The 22,546-nt window shown below is 36.0% G+C and overlaps 1 protein-coding gene across 1 annotated transcript; it reads right to left on the bottom strand.

The window, feature by feature from the left end:
- Nucleotides 1-5,036: 5,036 nt before the first annotated feature.
- LOC105447179 (synaptogenesis protein syg-2-like) lies at nucleotides 5,037-21,308 on the bottom strand. The gene is made up of 10 exons (XM_011684930.2): nucleotides 20,969-21,308; nucleotides 20,201-20,533; nucleotides 19,551-19,889; nucleotides 18,923-19,147; nucleotides 18,155-18,344; nucleotides 11,655-11,974; nucleotides 7,983-8,180; nucleotides 7,179-7,527; nucleotides 5,858-6,004; nucleotides 5,037-5,118 (listed from the first exon to the last, which is right to left on the bottom strand). The coding sequence occupies exons 1-10, from the start codon at nucleotides 21,306-21,308 to the stop codon at nucleotides 5,037-5,039; spliced, it is 2,523 nt and encodes an 840-aa protein (XP_011683232.2).
- Nucleotides 21,309-22,546: the final 1,238 nt, after the last annotated feature.

The raw sequence follows: 22,546 nt of genomic DNA, 5'->3' as shown, positions 1-22,546 counted from the left end.
TGCGGTCATTTTTACATTTCCGATCACTGCGAAAGGTTTAAACCTATTCCAAAAAAAAAAATTGCACAAAAATTGGAGCGCGAATAAAAAAAAATGCTCTTCTCTACCTCAATCGGAGCGAGAACGCAAATTTAGAGTAAAATGGGGACAATTCCCATAATTCCTTTAACTCTTTGTTTGCTTTGTTCGCCGATTTGCACGGACGTAGGCGTGCCAACTTCGCATTTTTGCACAGATGTATACGAGTCAATTAGACATTCATAATACCGCTCGCAGTGTGTAGCCACGCGTTGCGTTTACTATTGTTTACATTGTATACATCGCACACTTTCCGGTAAACTGTTTTTCTTCATAGTGTTACATTCGAAATTACCGTGTATTTAGCGGTTTTCTTTGGATTTTTTTTACTGATGTTACGATGGCACCTGCTGGAAAACGTCAACGTGTGTTTAGTGTAGAGGAGGCTCGAGATCTTGTTACTATGGAAGCATGGAGCATGGACTCTGATTCCGACGAATCGAGCAGTGACGAAGACTCTAGTGATAAAAGTGTTCCCTGAGAGTAGACTGATAGAATAAGAATGAATAAAAATTAATGAAAGAGCTAGAGATGACAGCAAGAAAGAGAGTAGACTGATAGAATAAGAATGAATAAAAAAAATGAAAGAAGGAGATAGAGATGACAGCAAGAAAGAGAGTAGACAGTGATAGAATAAGAATGAATAAAAATAATGAAAGAAAGAGATAGAGATGACAGCAAGAAAGAGAGTAGACTGATAGAATAAGAATGAATAAAAATTAATGAAAGAGCTAGAGATGACAGCAAGAAAGAGAGTAGACAGTGATAGAATAAGAATGAATAAAACTAATGAAAGAAAGATGTATCCTGTCTTGCCGTCATCTTTATATCTTTCTTTTATTATCTTTATTCATTCTTATGCTATCAGTGTTTACTCTCTTTCTTTCCGTCATCTCTATCTTATTATTATTATCATTTTCCTATCTATATGTACCCTATGTCTTGCCGTCATCTGTATATCTTTTTCTTATTATCTTTATTCATTATTATGCTATGAGTGTAATACTCTCTTTCTTGCCGTCATCTCTATCTCATTATTATTATCATTTTCCTATCTATATGTACCCTATGTCTTGCCGTCATCTCTATATCTTTCTCTTATTATCTTTATTCATTCTTATGCTATCAGTGTTTACTCTCTTTCTTTCCGTCATCTCTATCTTATTATTATTATCATTTTCCTATCTATAATTATGTACCCTATGTCTTGCCGTCATCTCTATATCTTTCTCTTATTATCTTTATTCATTCTTATGCTATCAGTGTTTACTCTCTTTCTTGCCGTCATCTCTATCTTATTATTATTATCATTTTCCTATCTATATGTACCCTATGTCTTGCCGTCATCTGTATATCTTTCTCTTATTATCTTTATTCATTCTTATGCTATCAGTGTTTACTCTCTTTCTTGCCGTCATCTCTATCTTATTATTATTATTATTTTCCTATCAATATGTATCCTATGTCTTGCCGTCATCTCTATATATTTCTCTTATTATCTTTATTCATTCTTGTGCTATCAGTGTTTACTCTCTTTCTTTCCGTCATCTCTATCTTTTTATTATTATCATTTTCCTATCTATATGTACCCTATGTCTTGCCGTCATCTCTATATCTTTCTCTTATTATCTTTATTCATTCTTATGCTATCAGTGTTTACTCTCTTTCTTTCCGTCATCTCTATCTTATTATTATTATCATTTTCCTATCTATATGTACCCTATGTCTTGCCGTCATCTCTATATCTTTCTCTTATTATCTTTATTCATTCTTATGCTATCAGTGTTTACTCTCTTTCTTTCCGTCATCTCTATCTCATTATTATTGTTATTTTCGTATCAATATGTATCCTGTCTTGCCGTCATCTTTATCTCTTTCTCTTATAATCTTTATTCACAGTAAAGTCCTTTCATTTCATATCACTATTTCTCTCTCATAATGTCTCTCACGTCCGTTCTCCATATTTTATTCATTGCATACTCCACTCGTCAATCATTTCTGATAATAAGCTCTCTCACAATAAAGTAAATGGAAAACAATGCAATATAGTTTATATTTTAAGATTGATTCATTCTTTCTTTGTATATCTATGGCTGTGATAAATGTACTTGAAATCAATTTTATTGAGGGGTAAAGAAGGTGAGAGAACAGATGCGGTGAACATTCATAATGAGACATTTCAATAAGATGCTGATTATGTCATGTATATCACATATAATATATTATGCCTATACCATTGTTACATGCTCATACCAGTGGGCAAAATCAATAACATTCTCTTATTTCTTATTGACTTATCATGGCACAACAAAGAAAAACATCCCCACGACGTCCCTTTTCATGCCCCGCTAAACCGGACATTGACAATAACCTGGGGTAATAGGGATTTCAATGGGCAGATTAGCCCATTGTCAAGGGTGGCTGAGCGGGGTACTTTCAAGTCTCTCCCTATTGAACTTCTTTTCTTCAACAACCTAAATACTAACCTTCTGAATTGTTAGAATACTTGAGCAAGGTATGTAAAGAAAGGTAAGAAGTCCACCTTTCTAATAGATTCGATTTGAAGATGTCTTATCATTGCTAAATAAGAAATTCTAGAGGGATAAAAAACTGCCGTAAATAAGAAAAATTAAACATTATATAATTATGATTATTATAAAAATGATAATTCAAAATATAACAAATGACGGTTCATCGAAAAGCACGTTTTCCGGTCTACAACTTTGCTGCACAATATTTTTCATCATGATCATCCAGTGAAGAGTTATAGCCTCTTGATTCAGCAGAGTCAATAAAGATTCCCTCGAAATGTGTGACCCTAAAAGAATGTGGCACAGGGGGGTTTTTTAAGTGGCGCATAAAGAGTTAAGTGGGGGAACATTGATTGTTATAAGTATACAATTATTCCACCTACTGTTTTAGTTAGTCAGCTATTAATTTGACCAATAATATTATAAATTTGTCATGAAATACACTTGGATAAACTCTCCCAGCAATATTCAATTATCCTCGGTTTAATGCGTTGATTTCGCCATATTTTCTAACTAACTTATTGTTCATTACATTAATATACAAACTGTACAGTCTTAGATAATAACACAATATATACATTTTTTTTCACTCCATCCAAGCCCTGCATAAAATGAGATTGTTTACTGACCACTTTAAGGATTACAACTTTGCAATATGTTTTTATATTCTACAATCAATCATTATTATTAATTGTAATTATATTCCATGTTCACCTCATTCAAAATAATTTAAATTTGAACTATTCGTTATTAAATGATTGAAATAAATACAAACATCCCACGTGCTAGACGGGGAGGGGAGAGAAAGAGGGGGGGGGGGGGGGGGGAGCAAGGGAAGAAGAGGGTGGAAAGAATGATAGGAATGATGCAACTAATTTATCGATTATAAATGCAATTACTTTTCTCCATGGAATTATGAAATATGTTTTTGTCTACTTATATTGTTTGTTATATTTGTTTTTAAAATATTTAAACCACAGTGGTCTTTGCAGGCTTATTATCATTTGGTACGTTATTTTCATTTTTGCCTTCTGTGTACTTTCAAAATGTATTTGTTATAAATATTTAAACAATCAAGCCAATGACAGCTAACCACGTTTTGTATTATGCCATGTATACATACATAAATAAATAAAGTACAATATATTAATGAGTGAATCACCCTGTCCGCATCCAAACGACAGAGTTTGCTATTTGGTTTAAGTTGAGCCGTATTCATTTATCTTTCAATGTATCGGCATGAAACTTTTTTTCAATTGTTACTTCAAAAAGATTAGATATAAATATACAAAAATATATGTATATCGTTCTTTAACGATATAGAAGTAACGAGATTTATTTACGTTTTTCCTCGATAAGTAATCATATTTCTGTTTTGTAATTCTCATACATATTTACAGCGACAATGTTAAGTTGTCATTAAACACTAAAGATCGTAACAAATGTCATATAGGGTAACGTAAACCCTTTAAAAAAAAACTAAACAAGGCCCATGGTATTTAAACATAAGCATAACACAATGCCATATAATCTTGTCTCTATTATTAAATGTTAAACAGATATGCATAATTATAATACCAGAAATCCGGAAAATTACTATGTAGACAAATCTAAAAATACAGCATCATCTCTTTCTTTCAAATCAAAAGGACCGTTAACATGGAACTCTCTTCCCCATTATATTAAATCAATTTCGTTTCTTCATTCTCTTAAATCAAAACTTAAGGTTTTTTTTATTCACAAACTCTACAAAATAATTAATCCATCCTAACTTTTAAACTTCCATAACTTTTAAACTCTTTTGCCGTAATGTCACTATGCTTTTCTAATTCTTTATCAGTACAAATTTCGGTATTTTAATAAGCTGGGAATTGCCTCGACAGAACCTTTATTTGGTTCTTTGGCAATTTCCATTTCATGTTCATTATCTATTTCCTTGATTTCTTACTCTTGTCTTTACTTCTCTTTTTAATTGTATGTTTAAAGTTCAATGTATACTGTGAATCCTACATGTAAATATGTTGTCAATGTACACTGTTTTTCAATGAACTTTTTTTAAATGGACTTGAATAAAATAAAATTGAATTGAATTCAGTACACTCAAGTCCTGTATTAGGCATGTAACACACGGTCTATATAGTACTTAGGCCTAACCATAAACATGTATAGATTTACAGTACCAACAAAGGGGAAGCATTACAAATGTAGAAATCGTCAACTTATTTTCATTGCTTCATACAAAAACATAACACATACATACAATACATTACAATACACGAATAAAATTCGTTGGTTACAACTATAACGTCTTTCATGAAAAACATGTGAGATATTTAGCAAATCTCAAGGAAACGTGTAAAATCAGGATCAATACCGAAACCCTCGTATTATAATGTAAAGGGAAATATTGCAGAAAACAAACAGATTCTAGGTTGCCAAGCTACGAAGAGAGTAGATGATGTCGTCTGGTTTAGATCGACGATGAACCAATACGGTGGATCCGGACTCCCTGGAAGATTTTGTTTAAATACGGTACACATTACATGTTCTAAGGAAGAACTCTTCTATATATGAAGTTCCCCCAAATCAACAACTATCAAACCAATATAATTAATTTGAATATAATATCATATTGTATTGTTGTAGTGACGGGCTGACGGCTGTACGTCAAATGTTCTGGCGACAACGCGATCACTTCGTATACCAACAGAACTCTAAATTTTAAACCTAGGTCAAACCCTATACCTAAACTTAACCCTAATCATAACCCTTCACTTAAGATTAACCAAACTTACAGGCAGTACCTTCACAGGGTACCATCGGCAAAGTAATACTCAAATAAATTTTCACCAGAACATTGTCGGACATGTAATCAACCCTTCAACCATCAACTGTTTCTAAAAGTCGACACAGTAATCTACCGCACTAAAGACAAGTTTCACATTGCCCAATAGTTACTGGGTTATCATCTCATAACCTGGGTTATAATTATAATCATAACAGTATGATTCTGTTCTTATTTGTCATCTGGGATTATCAATAGCACAGCACTGGACCAGGCAATGTGTCATCTCAACAATATGACATGATCATATAATACATAAATGCGCATCGGTCTGATAGTAAGAGATTTACCAGAATATGACAAGGTTATAGTTGCGCTGTCGTTCCCAAGCCTTGTCTCAGCCGAACACGTATAGTTGCCATCGTCTTCTGCCGAAATATTAGAAATATCCAAATTACTCGACCTCAAGGTATCTTCTTGAAGAAGACTGTGGTGAATCTGATGGCGGTTGCTGTTGTTGATCTCCGCGCCATTAGAAAACCAGGTTATTGAGGCCAGGGGTCTGCTATCTGATGTGCATGTGAGAATGGCATCAACGCTCTTTTGACCACTGGAAACCCGACGAACAGAGTAATCCACAATGACAGGAGAATCTACATGTATGTATTTAGGAAGAAGAACATACGTTCAGGTTACAATCAAGCGAGGCTCAGGAAAAAATTATTTGTTGTCAAGCTAACATATAAGAACCATGAGACTGAAATAGAACGGTCTTTCTGCAGGTCTATGTTATCCTTCAATATTAATCTTTACCAATCTTGATGTTTCAATAAAGATTTAGAGGGTTCAGAAATGTTACTGCATCACAAACAGTTATTTGTACGAATAAACCAGCTGATTGTTTGGTGAAACAAATAACGTACCATCGTCTGTTCAATATAAACATGGACAATGGATATTGTCAGCTTACCAAGTAACGCAAATGGTAATAATTTGTTAGCGGTGAGGAAACGTTATATACATGTCTCGTGGTAAGATCTACACGATGAATGGGTAAGGCTAACATAAATCAGACTTACATAGAACATGCAGAACCTCACTGACATTCAAAGATTTCATGGATGCAGCGTTTGCTTGAAAAACTTGACAGACAAGGAGTTTTCCATGATCGTCTACCGTGGGAGTGAAATAAAAAACACTTGTAGCATCCACTCGATGAATTCGATTCCTCGAAGACTGTATATTAGACTCTTTGGTGACGTTCTTTGATCCAAGGTACCATTGAAAAGTAGATGCTGGATAGCCGTTGTCCGACGTGCAAGTCACATTTGATGACACTCCTTCCTGCAATGTTTTTGTTCCAACAAGGTAAGGAGGATCGGGTGGTCCTTGGAAGTCAAGATATATTTCATATGCCATATTTTAGATTATAAGTCCAAGTAACTTATCACATATACAGCTTTACAATAACTAAAACCTGACGAAGATATATAAAGCAAGTACCTATGTAACTCAAGTTTTTGACAAGAAATAAAAATCGTTTGATATCTTAAGAATTTGCTTGAGCTGTCACCAAAGTTTGTTACTAAAGGCTTTCCACAATGTTCACTTCATTAAAATTAACTTGCTGCAGAAAAGTCAAAGTATGTTATGAGTCGCCCCTATATTCAAAATGTTAAGTTGCACATGTGATATAAACCAATGTCCAAGTGTGTCGCAGTATGTCACAGACTGCATTTGGTTTTCTTTTATGTAAATTAGAGAGGATTGTTAATACCACTTACGAATACTCACCATGGACGATAACCCGCACTTCTGTTTGAAGTTGGTTCATACCAATATCGGCCACACATCTGAGAAATTGATTGTGATGCCTCCTCTTTGGAATTAACTGTAGATTAGATGTTGTGTCACGTAAACCTGGGTCGGCCAGATTGTTGGTGGATGTATATGTCATGCTTCCTAGGTCGTCGTCCGAACCAATAATCCATGATATAACAGCTGAAGGGCGAGATCCTACACTCTTGCAGGTGAATGATGTTGCCGAGTGTTCAAAGACTATGACACTGTTTGTCTCTGTTGGACTGGTGGCTATGGACACGTAGGCGGTAAGCCGGAGGTCACTTGGCGGTACTGAGTGGGGAGAGTAAGAAACCTCAATGTGCGTACGAAGTCATGTACTGAAAGGAGCGATACAGAGGTGAACTATTGCTAACAATATGCCAATAATATTTAAGTGGTAAAAGCATCATGACGTGACGATGTTATGATTCCGTACCAGAATGTAGAAATACAGAAGAGTAAAAGGTGTTTTGGAAGATGCTGAATGTTTAATCAATTTTAGACAATCCTTAAATTTAGAAACATATTCAGTTGGGCAGAGCACACACACACACACACACACACACACACATCGATAAACCATGGGATGGTATCATTTGTTAAATAATCACCTTGAACATCTAAGTGGATGAACATTTGAAGTTCATTATAAAGCTCCCGATGCGAGGCCAGACACCGAAAAATCTTTCCATCATCGTCCCTGCACGGTGTTACAGAAACAACTCTCCGAGAGGTGTATGCGTCACCATATACAGCGTTATACTGATCTTCCAGGCGAGCCTGCACTTCTTCAGGAATCAGCCACTTCAGTTTTGCAGGTGGTTTAGCGTCTCGGACTGAACATGTTAGGTTGTGGGTTCGCCCAGATATGATGCTCACGGATGATCCATTCTTGTATCCATCCTCAGACTTATCATCGGTGATGGATAGGAAGCTAGGTGTGGCTGGAAATGAAGCAAAACGTAGATATTTATAAATAATTGACACTAGCATATATGTTTCGTTTACCAAATTCTAAGACAAATTTGTGTATAAACAAACAAAAAATATCACAAAATCAATACTATTTGTAAAATACCATGGTTTGTATTATTTTCAGCCAAGGATAAAACTCAATTAAAGTACAAATTATTGATGATGCTACACCTGACATTACTATTTTTTTTAAATCGGATGTTTTATTGATTTTGAAATAGTAATAAATCATATATATTGCAATTTTGCATACATCATGACTAGATTAAGCCATCTAGAATAATCTTAGAATACATTACTTGATAACAGTACCGTCAGTTCATTTCCACTTGTAAATGAATCAGAAGATGTGAAAATTAGGCACCGATATCTTCCGCTGTCATCCACTGTTAAATTCCTAACAGTTAGATTTCCACTGGAAGAATCTGCCCTCACACTGTACTTAAACATATCTGTGACATTTCGCTCGTTTCTGCATCCCATTCCTTGACAAGTAGCTAGGATTTTGTTATTCCAGTCAATCCAAGACAGTTGGCGATATGTCAATGGAGTGGTGACGATGCAGGCAAGTGTTATATTCTCACCAACGACTGGGAGAATATCTAAATTATGAATACTAGTAGACACGCTAATCTCATTTGTGTTAGAAACGATGAAGGTGAGGTAGAGAAATATATAAAAATATTCGTCCATATTGCTGTTATGTCTCATTTCTTTGGATATTTCAACATTTGAGGTGCGTTGCATGAACGATCTAGCAACCTAACAGAATATCTGGAGAATTAAAAAATGAACGTTGTGCACTAACGGTTAGCAATGACTGAGTGAGTAGACACATAGACAAGTGGCTGGTATGATTATTCACTTCTCTCTTGCGCTACGAAAGTGAAAACAATTCATCTATCTGAAGGACATAAGTGGAATGGTCCATTTTAAATGAAAAGGGGGTTTTGAAAACTTTGAACCTTAATAATGCAAATCGTGTCGTATTCTGATATTAAATCCAGATTGCAAGACAACGAAGAGAGTTGAAGATGTCGTTTGGTGTTGGTCGACGGTAACCAAAGAAGGTGAATCGGGAATAACTGCATTTTAAGGTTAATGAGTGGTAAAGTGTTAATACAAAGTTGGTAGGGTCTGGTTTCTTCTGGTCAATGAATTGAATTATTAAGGATATTAAAATACGGTTTTAGTTTCATAGATATAAGTTGAATGTTTTTCTTGATATTTATTTGGAAGCGAGCACCATTTAATTAAATGAACATAGAGAATCAGCTCGGCAAGACACAAGTGGGCCTAAAGATACAATGAAAATGAATAAATAAAATAAGAACAGTTCTACTTACGAAAAAAACTTGAGTTAAAGACTGTCCTACCGGAGCCAAAACTTGAAAGAGCAATGCATTCGTAGTCACATGGATCTCCGAACAGATGGTTTCGAATCGCCACTAAACTGGAAGTCAGCATTTTACCTCCGGGGAAAGTCTCGTTACGAGTGCCATTATGAAACTGTATGCCGTTACAGAGCCATTGGAAGATAAAAGCACGAGGATTGGCGTCTGAGGTACATGTCAACACGAACCCAGTACGTTCTTTATTTGATGTAAGCCGTCGGGAAGAAACGAACACAACTGGATAATCTAGATTGAAGAAAAATATTGAAAATAGAACGAGAGATAAGGGTGTGAATTGGACTTAAATCAAAGTTATTAGCAGCGGACTGAATTACACTTGCCAATGTTTACAGGAAAAAAGAGAGTTATTGACATTATAGCCAGTTACTTTGACTGATCGTTATCCATATATATTCTGATGTCAGATAGGAAAACGTAGAAACAAAAGTGTGTTGAAGTAAAAGGAAAAAAACAGAATTGAAAAAAACTTGAGGATAGTTGATGAACACGTACACAGACCAATATCCTACGCGATAATACAATTTCCTTACCAATTTCTTTCACTTAGAACTTAATACTCACATGATATGTTCAGGACCATGCTATCATTCATTGACCGCATGGAGGGTCTTGTGGGATAAACAGCCTGACAGAGAAGATGCTTCCCATGGTCAAACCTCTTTGGTATGAGGGTAAGGGTGCTTTCAACATCATACCGATCATCTACATTCATTGAAGTCTTAAGAGACGAATCATGTGTCACATTTCTAGTTCCGATGTACCAATGGATGAGCGGAGCAGGGTATCCATTGTCAGCTCTGCAGCTTGCATTGTTTTTTATACCATCTTGTAGGTCCTCTGGTTTCGTTATGTTAACACAATCGGGGTGGCCTTTATATAGAAATGAAATATTTGGTTATGGATAAAACCTTGATGGCTCAAATTTTCATTTGGTTAGATATATAAACTCTTAAATATAATATTAAGTTATACAGCGAGGAGAAAATACACGAGGGTCATGCTGACAAACAATCCTTATTTCCTCTCCCAGTCCAAGGAGATGCGAATTTAGTTATAACTATAATGATAATTTCGTTAAAATCGGGTATATATTAATAAATAAAACAGTCACCTCTTTTTATAGAAATGAAATATTTGGTTATGGGTAAAACCTTGATGGCTCAAATTTTCATTTGGTTAGATATATAAACTCTTAAATATGATATTACGTTATACAGTGGTGAGAAAAGACACGAGGGTCATGCTGACAAACAATCCTTATTTCCCCTCCCAGTCCAAGGAGATGCGAATTTAGTTATAATTATAATGATAATTTCGTTAAAATCGGGTATATATTAATAAATAAAACAGTCACCTCTTTTTAATTATAAGTGATGTATGGGACTTTCAGTAATGGCATACCGGTATATTAAAGAACCTGAACTCACTATAAACCATCAGTTTAGCTACCCGTAGATCAAGAAAATCTCCCACAGATGCATAGCACCAAAGGTAAATCCCGTGGTGTTTCCTTTTTGGGCACATCTCGATGGTACTTTCGGTGTCGAACAAACTTTGATCTACAGCACTGCGATAATTCGAATGACTTATGTTACTGGGAAGACTTTTGTTGTCGTCAAGTCTCCATGATAGTTCAGCTGCTGGTAGAGATCCTATACTTTTACAAGTGATTGAAGTCAATGAATCTTCATAAACGTAAATGGTGGTTGACCCTTGTCCATTTTTCTCGCTTTCTCCAGATAGAAAAAGCAACAGGCTAGAGGGAATAACTTAATAAAGAGAAATTGGGAAGAAAGCATGTAAGAAACGCTAGATATTGTTTTTAGGATATATATTTAATACGTTTGTACATATGGATGGAAATAAAATACTTGTAGAAAAAAATATGAATCTCGTGAATAAACATATCTAAACATTTTTTGATATTTCGGCCCAGAAACTGCTCGATTTTTAGTACATAAATAGAAATACAACACAATACACCACATAACTACATGGAAGACATGCTACCTAAACACATTTACTTACCCTGAACATTCAGTTGAACTGAGCGTTGAAGATCATTGTGTAGTTTTGGATGTGACGCTACGCAGCCGAGATTCTTTCCTTGTTCATTCCTAGATGGTGTGATTGTAACAGTGTTCTGAGAGACATAGCTTTTGCCTCGTACGACATCAGATTGATCTTGACGAACAACGGTTACATCATCTGGTATACGCCATTCCAGTAACGATGGAGGTCTTGCTCCGTATGCTTCACATGTGATGTCGTACGGCTGTTCAGCTGATACCGTAACACTGGTGTTGCTCAGGTAGCTGCTCGATCTTACACTAGTGATAATGAACCAACTGGGTGGGGCTAGCGACACAAGAGGGAATATCTATGATTAAAACCCCAACTCCAATATAACTCGCTCTATCTGATAGTCTAAACCCTTGGGATGTAATTACTATTGACTGTTATCACAAGCTTTCAAAGATTACAACTTCAACAAAAAGATATTGGAATATCACATATCATTGAATTATTCATTTCACTATCACTTTGTTGGTGTCGACGTGTAAGTTACTTTGTAGCCGAATGTTTAGATACATTTTCAAATCAATATAGGTGATTGTTTTATCGAACTATTTGCAGAATATATCAAGTTTTGAACACGCCAATTTTGTGTAGAATGTAATACTTGAAGACCCTCTTTGTACTGTTTGCCACAGTGTTATGTATGAATGAATACGGTATCGTTTACTGGTGCTTTGTAGTTTGTTTTTATGAATAGTATACCTGGTATTAATGGAGTTACTCGCATGCTAGATGATCCTAGATTCGCTGACCCAACCGTATCGCTTACAGTGCATTTGTAATTGTCTTCATCATTTTGTTCAAGTTGTTTTATTGTTAGAGTCACACTGTAATAGTCTGCTAACAAGCTGAATTTCCTTTGGTCGATAACAGTCAACATACAAGAAAGATGTTCCTGACAGTCGTGAGAGGCCAGCGTATTAAGATAACCACTCCCTTCCCAAATGACAAGTCGGTTCCTGGTTTGCGGCATAAAGGTACAGACAAGTGTAAAATCTTTCCCGATGATTGGTAGAGAGTTACCTGTTTGAATCGAAACTTGAAATGCATGGTATCCTGTATGGGCTAAAGTGAAATGAAAGAAACCCAGGTTATTGAATAAAGCATGTAACAAATACAGTGGCGTCGAGTGAGCCCAACTCACTTAAGAGGTACTGGACCCATGGGGGAGGACTACTGATTTATAAGGAGGGGGGTTCTAGGCGTCTTATTTTTCTTGTCCTTCTTCCCTTTACCTCTTTCTTTTTCTCTTTCATCTTGCTTTTGTTTTTCTTTCTTTCAATTGTTATTCACTAATGGATTAGAGGTGTACCCTACCCTTGTAACTTTGTTCAAATAATTTTTCAGGCAAACACATTAGCCATGGATGACGATGGACCAACTTTCCAGTATATTAATCAATTGTCCCGAATACTTCTAAATACGTGTCTGCCATGCCAAGCATTGCCTAAGTATAAATGAGATGCACCTCATAGATCTGAGCTTGTAAAATGATTTCGATAGTTTGGCTTTATAACCATGTTTGTTGCCAATGTCGGAACTGCCATACAATCATACTGATTTGATAATGTTATTATCTATATACTTCCATCATGAAATGCAGAGAGTAAAAATGTAAGTGGATTATTATGAGATAGACAGCATTTCGAAAACATGCATGCAACGTCTATTGAATAAATATAATTTTTACGTTGTTACATTTCCCCAATTCTTCACCCGGGCTTAGTACGAACGACTTTTATAAATTTAACATGAAATTAAACTTACCAGATTTCGAGATGATAACAGAGAGAAAAAGTAAAGCTTTAGCACAAATCGCCTTCAACATTCTGCAATCGAGTCTTGCTATTCGAAATTTTATTTGACGAGCTTACAACACACACTATCGATGATTATGAAAGCAATGCATTTGAACTAATAGACATACTTTGGAGGAATTGTTGATGATTTATAGCGTTAGGAGTGAAACAAATATCATGTTTGTCCTGACACCGATTGAGTTTCACAACCTTCACTAAACCATCGATTTAAAATGACATTATGCGCGCTGTAAATGATTAAACAAGAAGGGCGCTCTTTCTCTTTAGACATTGTGACAAAATCACTTCAAATTGGAAAATCAAGATAAAAGTAATTTTAAAAGTTTTCCATAGGATTCTGATGTAATTGTAGCAATTAGTATATGGTGCATATAATACCAAATCTAATCGTCTTTCAGTCACTCCATGTTTTTGTGTTAATACTTAGTTGTCTTTTTAGCCGAACACATGTCATATAGGTGCCATGTTTACGTCATGGCAAAGCAAAACTCAAAGAAATTGGTTTTATTCGAAGCTCTCCAACGAATTCCAAGTTCGGTGGTAAAGTTACTATGTACCTCCCTCGCAATGCCACTATTCGACTATTGTGATGCTGTCTGATAAACTGTTTAGATAGACTCTTAGATAGACTGGTAATGCCTTTCGATTGGCTCGCAAGAATGATCCCGAGAGCACATCAAAACACCCACCTACCAGATTTATGTCAGGACTTAGGTTTGAAACAAGAAAATCAATTGAATGCCGAATAGACACTAGCACCACCAATACAATATTTGTAAAGGAACTTTGTTGATGTTGATGCTATCCGGACACATTATCGCGTACAAGATTACTATGTATATACTCATGCGAAGATATAAATGATCTCTTATTCTCACCTTCTTTCTCTCTCTCTATCTTTGTTTTTTCTCTCAATCCCATCCTCCTTCTCTTCCCCTGTCTATTTCTACCCCTTGCCCATTGTTCCGTCTCTTTGTATCCTACTTGTACACTTTTCTAGGACACCTAGCGGATTCATGTCTCTTTTAATACCCACGTACTCAATTCTTCTCCCCTTTCTCCCCCTCTGTCTCTCTCTCTCCCTCTCTCTCTCTCTCTCTCTCTCTCTCTCTCTTTATATATATATATATATGTCTCTCTATTTATCTCTATTTGTCTCCCTCTCCCTCTTAACCGTCTTTCTTTAGTCTCCCTTAATTTATCACCCTTCATAGTTTCCAACTTATTATTACTAACGAACACTAACCTAATAATTAGGACTGTGCACACTCTTTGCAAGATGGGAGAAGCGATCATTTTCATATTCTCATCATTGCAAAATGTCCAAACCTATTCCTTTTTTTTTTGCAAAACGGAGCCCCTATAAATAAGTCCTCTCCCCTACCTCATTTGACTCGGGAATGCACAATTAAAGTAAAATGGAAAAAAAAAACATATTTGCTTGGATTTGTCTCATAAAAAGAAGTTGACCACAAACTGACTCCCACACGGTGTTGAGTGCTCAGAGGTCACGAGCTACTGGCTTCATCGGGCAGGTAGTTCCATTATGTGAATGGGTAAATTAACTATTACACAATGAGGGGACACATTACATTGTACAATAGGGACACACATTGTTTGTATTGTGCAGAACAAACTCTTTTATTGACTTACCTATTGAATGAAACTATAAAAACTAAATACATTTTGTATTCTTACAATTTGAGTACAAAGAATAATAACAGGTGAATGAAATGCATTAACACCCCAAACACCTGGGAAGGAAGCATTTATAAATTTGAATACATATATTTGATAAACGACTCCGCATGAAACTTTAAAACCAAAATGTAATTTGCGTTCTGGCAATTGGAGTACAAAGAAGTATAGCAGGTGAATAAAATGCTTCAAGAACACAAACACCTGGGAAGGAAGCATCCATAAATTTGAATAATTTAGTTGATAAACGAGTTTTGTGGAGCAGAAAGCAGTGGATTCTCAAAAACACGAACCCGTTTAACAGAATGTCGGAACTAAAATTAAATTTGGGGCGGTTGGAAAATTCATCTTTCTACCCTGCGACTTTTATGGTACGATCCAGTAAATAAAAACAGTAAAATGGCTCTTATTTTAAAAGTACTCGTTAAATAAAACCCTAAACTTCAGTTATATCAGACAAAATATGTCATATCTTACTAATAATTAAAAAAAAGGTGTATAAACATTGTGAAAGTGTAGCATTTTACGATAAAAGACATCGATTTAGCGAAGATGACGTTATTAGAACCTGTTTATGTGCGCTTGCATCAGGGAATTCAAGGTTAAAAGGTCAATTCACACGCTGATAAGTTATTGATCAAGCCTTTTTGTTTCCTTTATTCCGACAAAATTATACAATCAATCAAAACAAGTTTAATACCAGAAGAAAGCTAACTATTAGTATCTTCATTAACCGCTGGCCCCAAAGTCGTTTGTCCACAGTGAAACGAGTGAGAGCCTGCAAGAGCGGCCAAAGTGTGATTGAAACTCGCTATTTGCTCTTCTCCAACGCAAAAAAAGACGACATTGGGCTGGATAAATATATTTTTCCGACAAAAGTACAAACAATTTGCACATGGTCTTTTTATATTATACTTTATGAAATGTTACCCGAGTGACTTCCGGGTACCCCAATGCTGGAAAGAAACGCACATTTTAGAAAACTTCACTTTTCATGGAAAAGTGCTTATTTGTTATATTTACGCAAGTCAGATTGAGCGGATGATACAACGTTTACATATGTAACAACTCCTTTAATGGGATAGTTGATTGTGAGGACGAGACAACGATACCACCTTTTGATTGTTCAAGTTATTTAGTTATCGGTTTAATTGATTATATTATAAATCTTTCGGCAATAAACTTAGGGAAAGAAATATGTCTACCGGCAATATCCAATTATCCTCGGTTTAATGCGTTTATGTCGCCACATTTTTAGTTGTTTAGTATTAATTAGATCATAGTATAAAAAAAAGGATTAAATTATAATACAATATTAAAATCGTTCACACTATTCAAGCCATGCATATAATTACTTACTTTATTGACCACTTAAACGGGTTATAGTTGTGCAATATTTTTCACATTTAAATACTCAGAACTTTGCTTATAATGTTATTATCTTTTGAACTTATTTTAACTCATAGCCTGCCATGAGGCTGCATGCACGCTACCTATTGAGTGCCATGTGCGTGCAAGGGCGCTTTAGTAATAGCAGTTATTGTTCATGTTCGTTGGTCTGTGCTGTGTGTTTTGCACTTGCCATTCATAGAACCATCGCGTTAATCAGATTATCTCCAAAACAACCTGGCACAGTGGGGATTAGCCCTGTGGCACGATGAGAGTTAAATACTTTACAAATTTGATCACAATCGAAAATACCTCTTCTCCATTGAATTACGAATTATCTTTTATGACTGATATTAATTGTACTATTTTTGTTAATTATATAAACCTCGGTGGTCAAGCTACCATGATTATCATCTCCTGTTTGTATAATTTTACCATTTGCATAATTGTACTTTATGGATTTTTAAAAAATATCTTGGTAAAATGTGAATAATTCAGCCGTTGACTACTAATAACGATTTATATTATACCATGAATTAAATGAATAAATTAAGTAAAATCTATTAATGAGTGTATCATCATGTCCACATCCAAACGAGAGAGTGTGCTATTTAGGTCAAGGCAACCTGTACTCATTAGCCTTATCTTTAAATGTATAGGCATAACGCTATTTGTTAGAGTAATTATGTTTAAAAATACTAACTACATATATATTGTATTTCACGATATAGATATATATCCTCTAATGATGATTTTCCCTAGTAATATACTCTAAAGTGATATTTTGCTGAAACCCATCATCGATTCCAGGTTGCCAAGCAACGAAGAGAGTAGATGATGTCGTCTGGTTTTGATCGACGGTGCACTCATAAGGCGGATCTGGAATCCCTGGGGGAAATTTCTAAAAGATGGTATCAATGACAGAGACAACATATTTGTTACCCGAAAATCAGCAAGTATCCAAGCAATACAATTTATTTGGATATAATTTTATATCGTACTGTCGTAGTGACTACTGTACGTCACATGTTCCGGCGACAACCCGATCACCTCTTTTTTTTATCCTGGGCCAAACCCTTTACCTAAACTTAATCCTTCCCTTAACACTACGCTTTACGTTCACCCATTTTTTAGGCAGTTTTACAATATTCAACCCGACTGAAACCCCATATCAATTTTCATTCGGATTTTGTTTAATATTTCATCAAGGTCGACAAAGTAATCTACCGTAACATTTCCCGATAGTTACTGTAACTGGGTTATCATCTCAATACCTAGGTTATACAATCGTAGCAGTATGATACTGTTCTCATTTGTTATCTTGGATTATAATTGGTACAGCACTGTACCAGGCAATGTGTTATCTTAACAATAGGACACAATAATTTTAAATAATAAATGCGCCTTGGTCTGATAGTGAACGATTTACCAGAATATGAAAATGTTATTGTTGCCCTGTCGCTCCCAAGCCTTGTAGCAGCCAAACATGTATAGTTGCAATCGTCTTCTGCCGAAATATTTACAATAATCAGAATACTCGACCTTAAGGTATCTTCTTGTGGATGACTGTGGTGAATGTGATGGCGGGTGCCATTGATGAGTTCCTTGCCATTCAAGAACCAGGTTATTGAGGCTAGGGGTCTGCTTTCTGAAATACATGTAAGCATGGCATCAACATTGTGGTGACCAATGTAAACCCGACGAACAGAGTAGTCCACAATGGCAGGAGAATCTACATGTTTGTATTTAGAAAGAACACAATACGTTCAGGGAACAATAATGCGAGGCTCAGGGAAATAATATTTGAGATGGTGTTCCTTATTAGCGTAAGTATTACATGTTTTAATAGTTACCAATATTGTGTAAAACCAGCATGTCAGCACTGTTATCGTAACATAGAATGGTCTTTCTACATGTATATGGTATACTTAGGTATTAATCTGAACCAAACATGTATAATTCATAAATGTTCTTGAAACACAAACAGTATTTTGTAAAAGGATATACAATCAAGCCAGGTGATGTTTGTAAAACAAAAAGCGTACTTTGGCTGTTCAAAATAATCATAGAAAAGTAAATATAATCGCCGGCTCACAGCTGCACATGATGCTAACACAAAATATGTGAACGGTAGTAATGTTTCTATGGCGGTGACGCAACATAATATACCTGCCTCGTAATAAGATCTACCCAATCAATGATTTTGGCTTAAATAGATCAGACTTCAAAGAACATGAAGAATCTCACTGACACTCCAAGACTTCACGGATGAAGCGTTTCGTTGAACAACTTGACAGACAAGGAGTTCACCATCTTCGTCTACGGTGGGTGTGAAATTTAAAACGCTTATGGCATCCAGTCGATGATCTATATTCCTCGAAGACTCTGTATTAGAATCTTTGGTAACGTTCTTCGATCCAAGGTACCACTGGAAGGTTGGTGCTGGGTAGCCATTGTTGGATGTGCAAGTCATGTTTGATGACACTCCATCCTGCAACCATTCCATTCCACTTAGGTAGGGAGAATCCGGTGGTCCTTGAAAATCAAAGTGCATTTCTTATGTCACAATTTGTTTTTATTATTGACTTAAAACAGGATACAGGAAATTAAACCTGATGATATGTTTTAACAACAATGGCCAATGACTCTCAAATATTCCGACAACAGGAACACATCGGTTGATATCTAAAGGAATTTGCTTTAGCCGTCCCAAAGGTTTGTCACTACATATTTTTCTACATTTTCACTCTTTAGAGATATCTTATCGCAGAATTGACAAACCGTGGTATGAGTTAACCCGGTTATTCGAATTATATAGTTTTACATCAGGTACATATATATGTCTAAACGTTTTAAAGTATGTCCAAGTCCGCATTACGTCAGCTCTTGTGAGTTAGAGAAGATGAGATAACATTAAATACAACGTACGAATACTTACCAAACACTATAACCCTCACTTCTGTGTGACTTTGATTTATACCAGCATGGGCCACACATCGAAGGAGTTTATTGTGATGCCTCCTCCTTGGAATCAACTGTAGAATGGACTTCGTGTCACGTAGACTTTGGTCGGCCTCATTCGTGGTAGATGTAGATGTCGTGCTTCCTAGGTCGTCGTCCGAACCAATGATCCATGATATAACAGCTTTTGGACGAGATCCTACACTATTGCAGGTGAATGATGTTGCAGAATCTTCAAATACGTTGACACTTCGTGTCTCTGTTACATTGATAGCTATGGATCCATACGCGGTAAGCTGGAGGTCATTTGGTGGTACTGAGTAGGAAGACAAAATAAGAACCCACATATTCATACGGAGTAGGCTACTGAAAGGAGAAATACTGACGTGAAATATCGCTAACAATATAATAACAGTATAATATCGGTGAAGGCATCATAGGATCTAGTGACGTTCGTGTGACTCCCTACACGAATGTAAAAGATACAGAAGAGTGAGAAACGATTTAGAAGATGTTAAATGTTTCATTCATTTAAGAAAATCCTGACACCCGGGAGGAATATTCACCCATTAGGTAGAACACACACACCGAGCGAACATGGGATGATATCATTAGTAAGATAATCACCTTGAACATCTAATTGGATGAATATTTGAAGCTCATTATCCAGCTCTCGATGCGATGCCACACAGCGGAAAACCTTTCCATCATCGTCCCTGGACGGAGTTACGGAAACAACTCTTCGAGAGGTGTAAGCGTCACCATGAACAGCGTTATACTGATCTTTCAGTTGAACCTGCACTTCTTCAGGAATGTGCCATTCTAGTTTTGCAGGTGGTCTAGCGTCTTGGACTGAACATGTTAGGTTGTGGGTTCGCCCAGATGTGATGCTCACTGATTCTCCATTCTTGTATCCATTCTCAGTCCGGCCGTCAGTGATGGATAGCAATCTAGGTTCGGCTGGAAGAAAAGAAACATGCATACCGTTTTAATTCCTAGAATAACATTATCAAGCGAGATATCTCCCAAAGACTATGACATCTGAGACACAAATTTACCACACTTGAACCATTATCATTATAGCAAAATAGCAGTTTCTGCAGTGGCATGATTATCAGTCACAAATGACATTAGGATATTTGGAAATAATGTCTCTCTTCGTACAGTGACACAAATCTAACCCTATTATCATTATACCACATTTAATTGAACTTTGAATACGTATACCGAAAATAATAAATAAATAATAATAATAATATTTATTTTTTATGTAGCACTTAATACAAATGTCTCTAAGCGCTTTACAAATATACTATTATTCCAGTCATTGGATTCAGTGCTTGCCCGCACACACTATGTGCACAATCTCCACTCCCTAACAACATAACATTTTACCTGATAGCACCACTTTCAGATCAATCGCATCGGAAGCTGCATCAGAAAAAGTGCCTACTAAGCACTGGTATCTGCCGCTGTCATCCAATGTTAAATCCCTAATAGTTAGATTTCCGCTGGAAGAATCTGCCTTCAAACTGTACTTTGATACATCTGGAGCATTTAGCTCGTTGCTGCATCCAACTCCTTGACATTTATCGATAGCCAGTATATTGCCGTTCTCATCCTGCCAAGACAGTAGCCGAGACGTGGATGGTGGCGTATAAATGCAGGCAAGTGTGATATTCTCTCCAACGACTGGGAGGACTTGTGGGTTCCAAATACGAGTAGACACATTCATTTCATACGTTTTAGAAGTGGTAAAGGCAAGAAAGAAAAATATTCGAAGACAATAATTCATATTGTCATTAATGGATTGTCTCTCCCTGTATATTCAAACCGTGGACGTTTGTGTCAAGAACCAACGTGCATCTTACCAGAATATCTGCAGATAAAAACTGAAGAGGAAGCAATATCGGTTTTAAATGGCAGAATGAATGGAACAGTGACTGACACGCATATAAAATTCTCTCTTGCGCTACGGAAGTGAAAGCAATTTATCTTTCTGAATGACATTATTGGAATTGTCCATTAAATGCCAAGGGGGTTTCGAAAACTTACTCTAACTAGCACCTTAAACAGTAAAATATTAAATTATATTATCAGTCAACCATTGAAATGTTGTAGCATTTTACTTTGACCTCTTAATAATGCCAATTATGTTGTAACCCGATGTTGAATTCAGATTGCTAGGCAACGAAGAGAGTTAAAGATGTCGTTTGATTTTGGTTGACGATAAGCCAAGAAAGTGAATAGGGAACAACTGCATTATAAGGTTAATCAGTGGTAAAGCGTAAATGCAAAATTGGTACGGTCTGGTTTCTTCAGTTCAATAACTTGAATCCTTAATGAGTAATAGAAGACGGGGTTTATGGATATAAGTTTAATGTTTTTATTCGAAAGCCAGCACCATGTAATTCAATAAACATAGAGTGTCAGATGGACAAGACACTAATGAAACTAAATAAATAATGATAAATACAGTTCTACTTACGACAACACGTGTAGTTAAAGGTTGCACTACCGGAACCGTATCTTGAAACAGCTATGCAGATGTAATCACATGGATCTTCGGACCGGGGGTTTCCAATCGCCACTTCACTGGAAGACAGTGTTTCACCTTCTGCTCTAGTCTCGGAGAGTGTTATATGAAGGTAGTCGCTAGACAACTGTGTACCATTACAAAACCATTGGAAGTTAAAAGCAGAAGGATTGGCGTCTGAGGTACATGTCAATACGAACCCAGAACGTATTTTATCTGATGTTAGTCGTCGAGAAGAAACGGACACAACTGGACCATCTAGATAATATAAATATATCGGAATACGTTTTGAAAAGACGTGATATAAAATAGAAGGATAGGTATAGATGAGGATAGGAACTGGTAGGTCAATTTAGGTTTTTGTGATGGGACTTGAATTAACGTAGATATACAAATGGACATATAGATTATTATCTTTACTGATTTTTTTTCCATAT

Source organism: Strongylocentrotus purpuratus, unplaced genomic scaffold (assembly GCF_000002235.5).
Source record: "Strongylocentrotus purpuratus isolate Spur 01 unplaced genomic scaffold, Spur_5.0 spur5_scaffold_1, whole genome shotgun sequence".
In the NCBI taxonomy this organism is placed as follows: Eukaryota; Metazoa; Echinodermata; class Echinoidea; order Camarodonta; family Strongylocentrotidae; genus Strongylocentrotus; species Strongylocentrotus purpuratus.
This window is presented reverse-complemented; position numbering and strand designations above follow the sequence as displayed.

Bases quoted from the DNA above. Each gene is read 5' to 3' on its own strand.
- LOC105447179 (XM_011684930.2), bottom strand. From the start codon at position 21,308: ATGAATGTGTCTACTCGTATTTGGAACCCACAAGTCCTCCCAGTCGTT. The intron at 11,975-18,154 runs GTCGAGTATTCT...AGCCCCACCCAG, and splicing joins CCACAAGAAGATACCTTAAG to TTGGTTCATTATCACTAGTG. The intron at 5,119-5,857 runs GTCGAGTAATTT...AAAATCTTCCAG, and splicing joins CTTCAAGAAGATACCTTGAG to GGAGTCCGGATCCACCGTAT.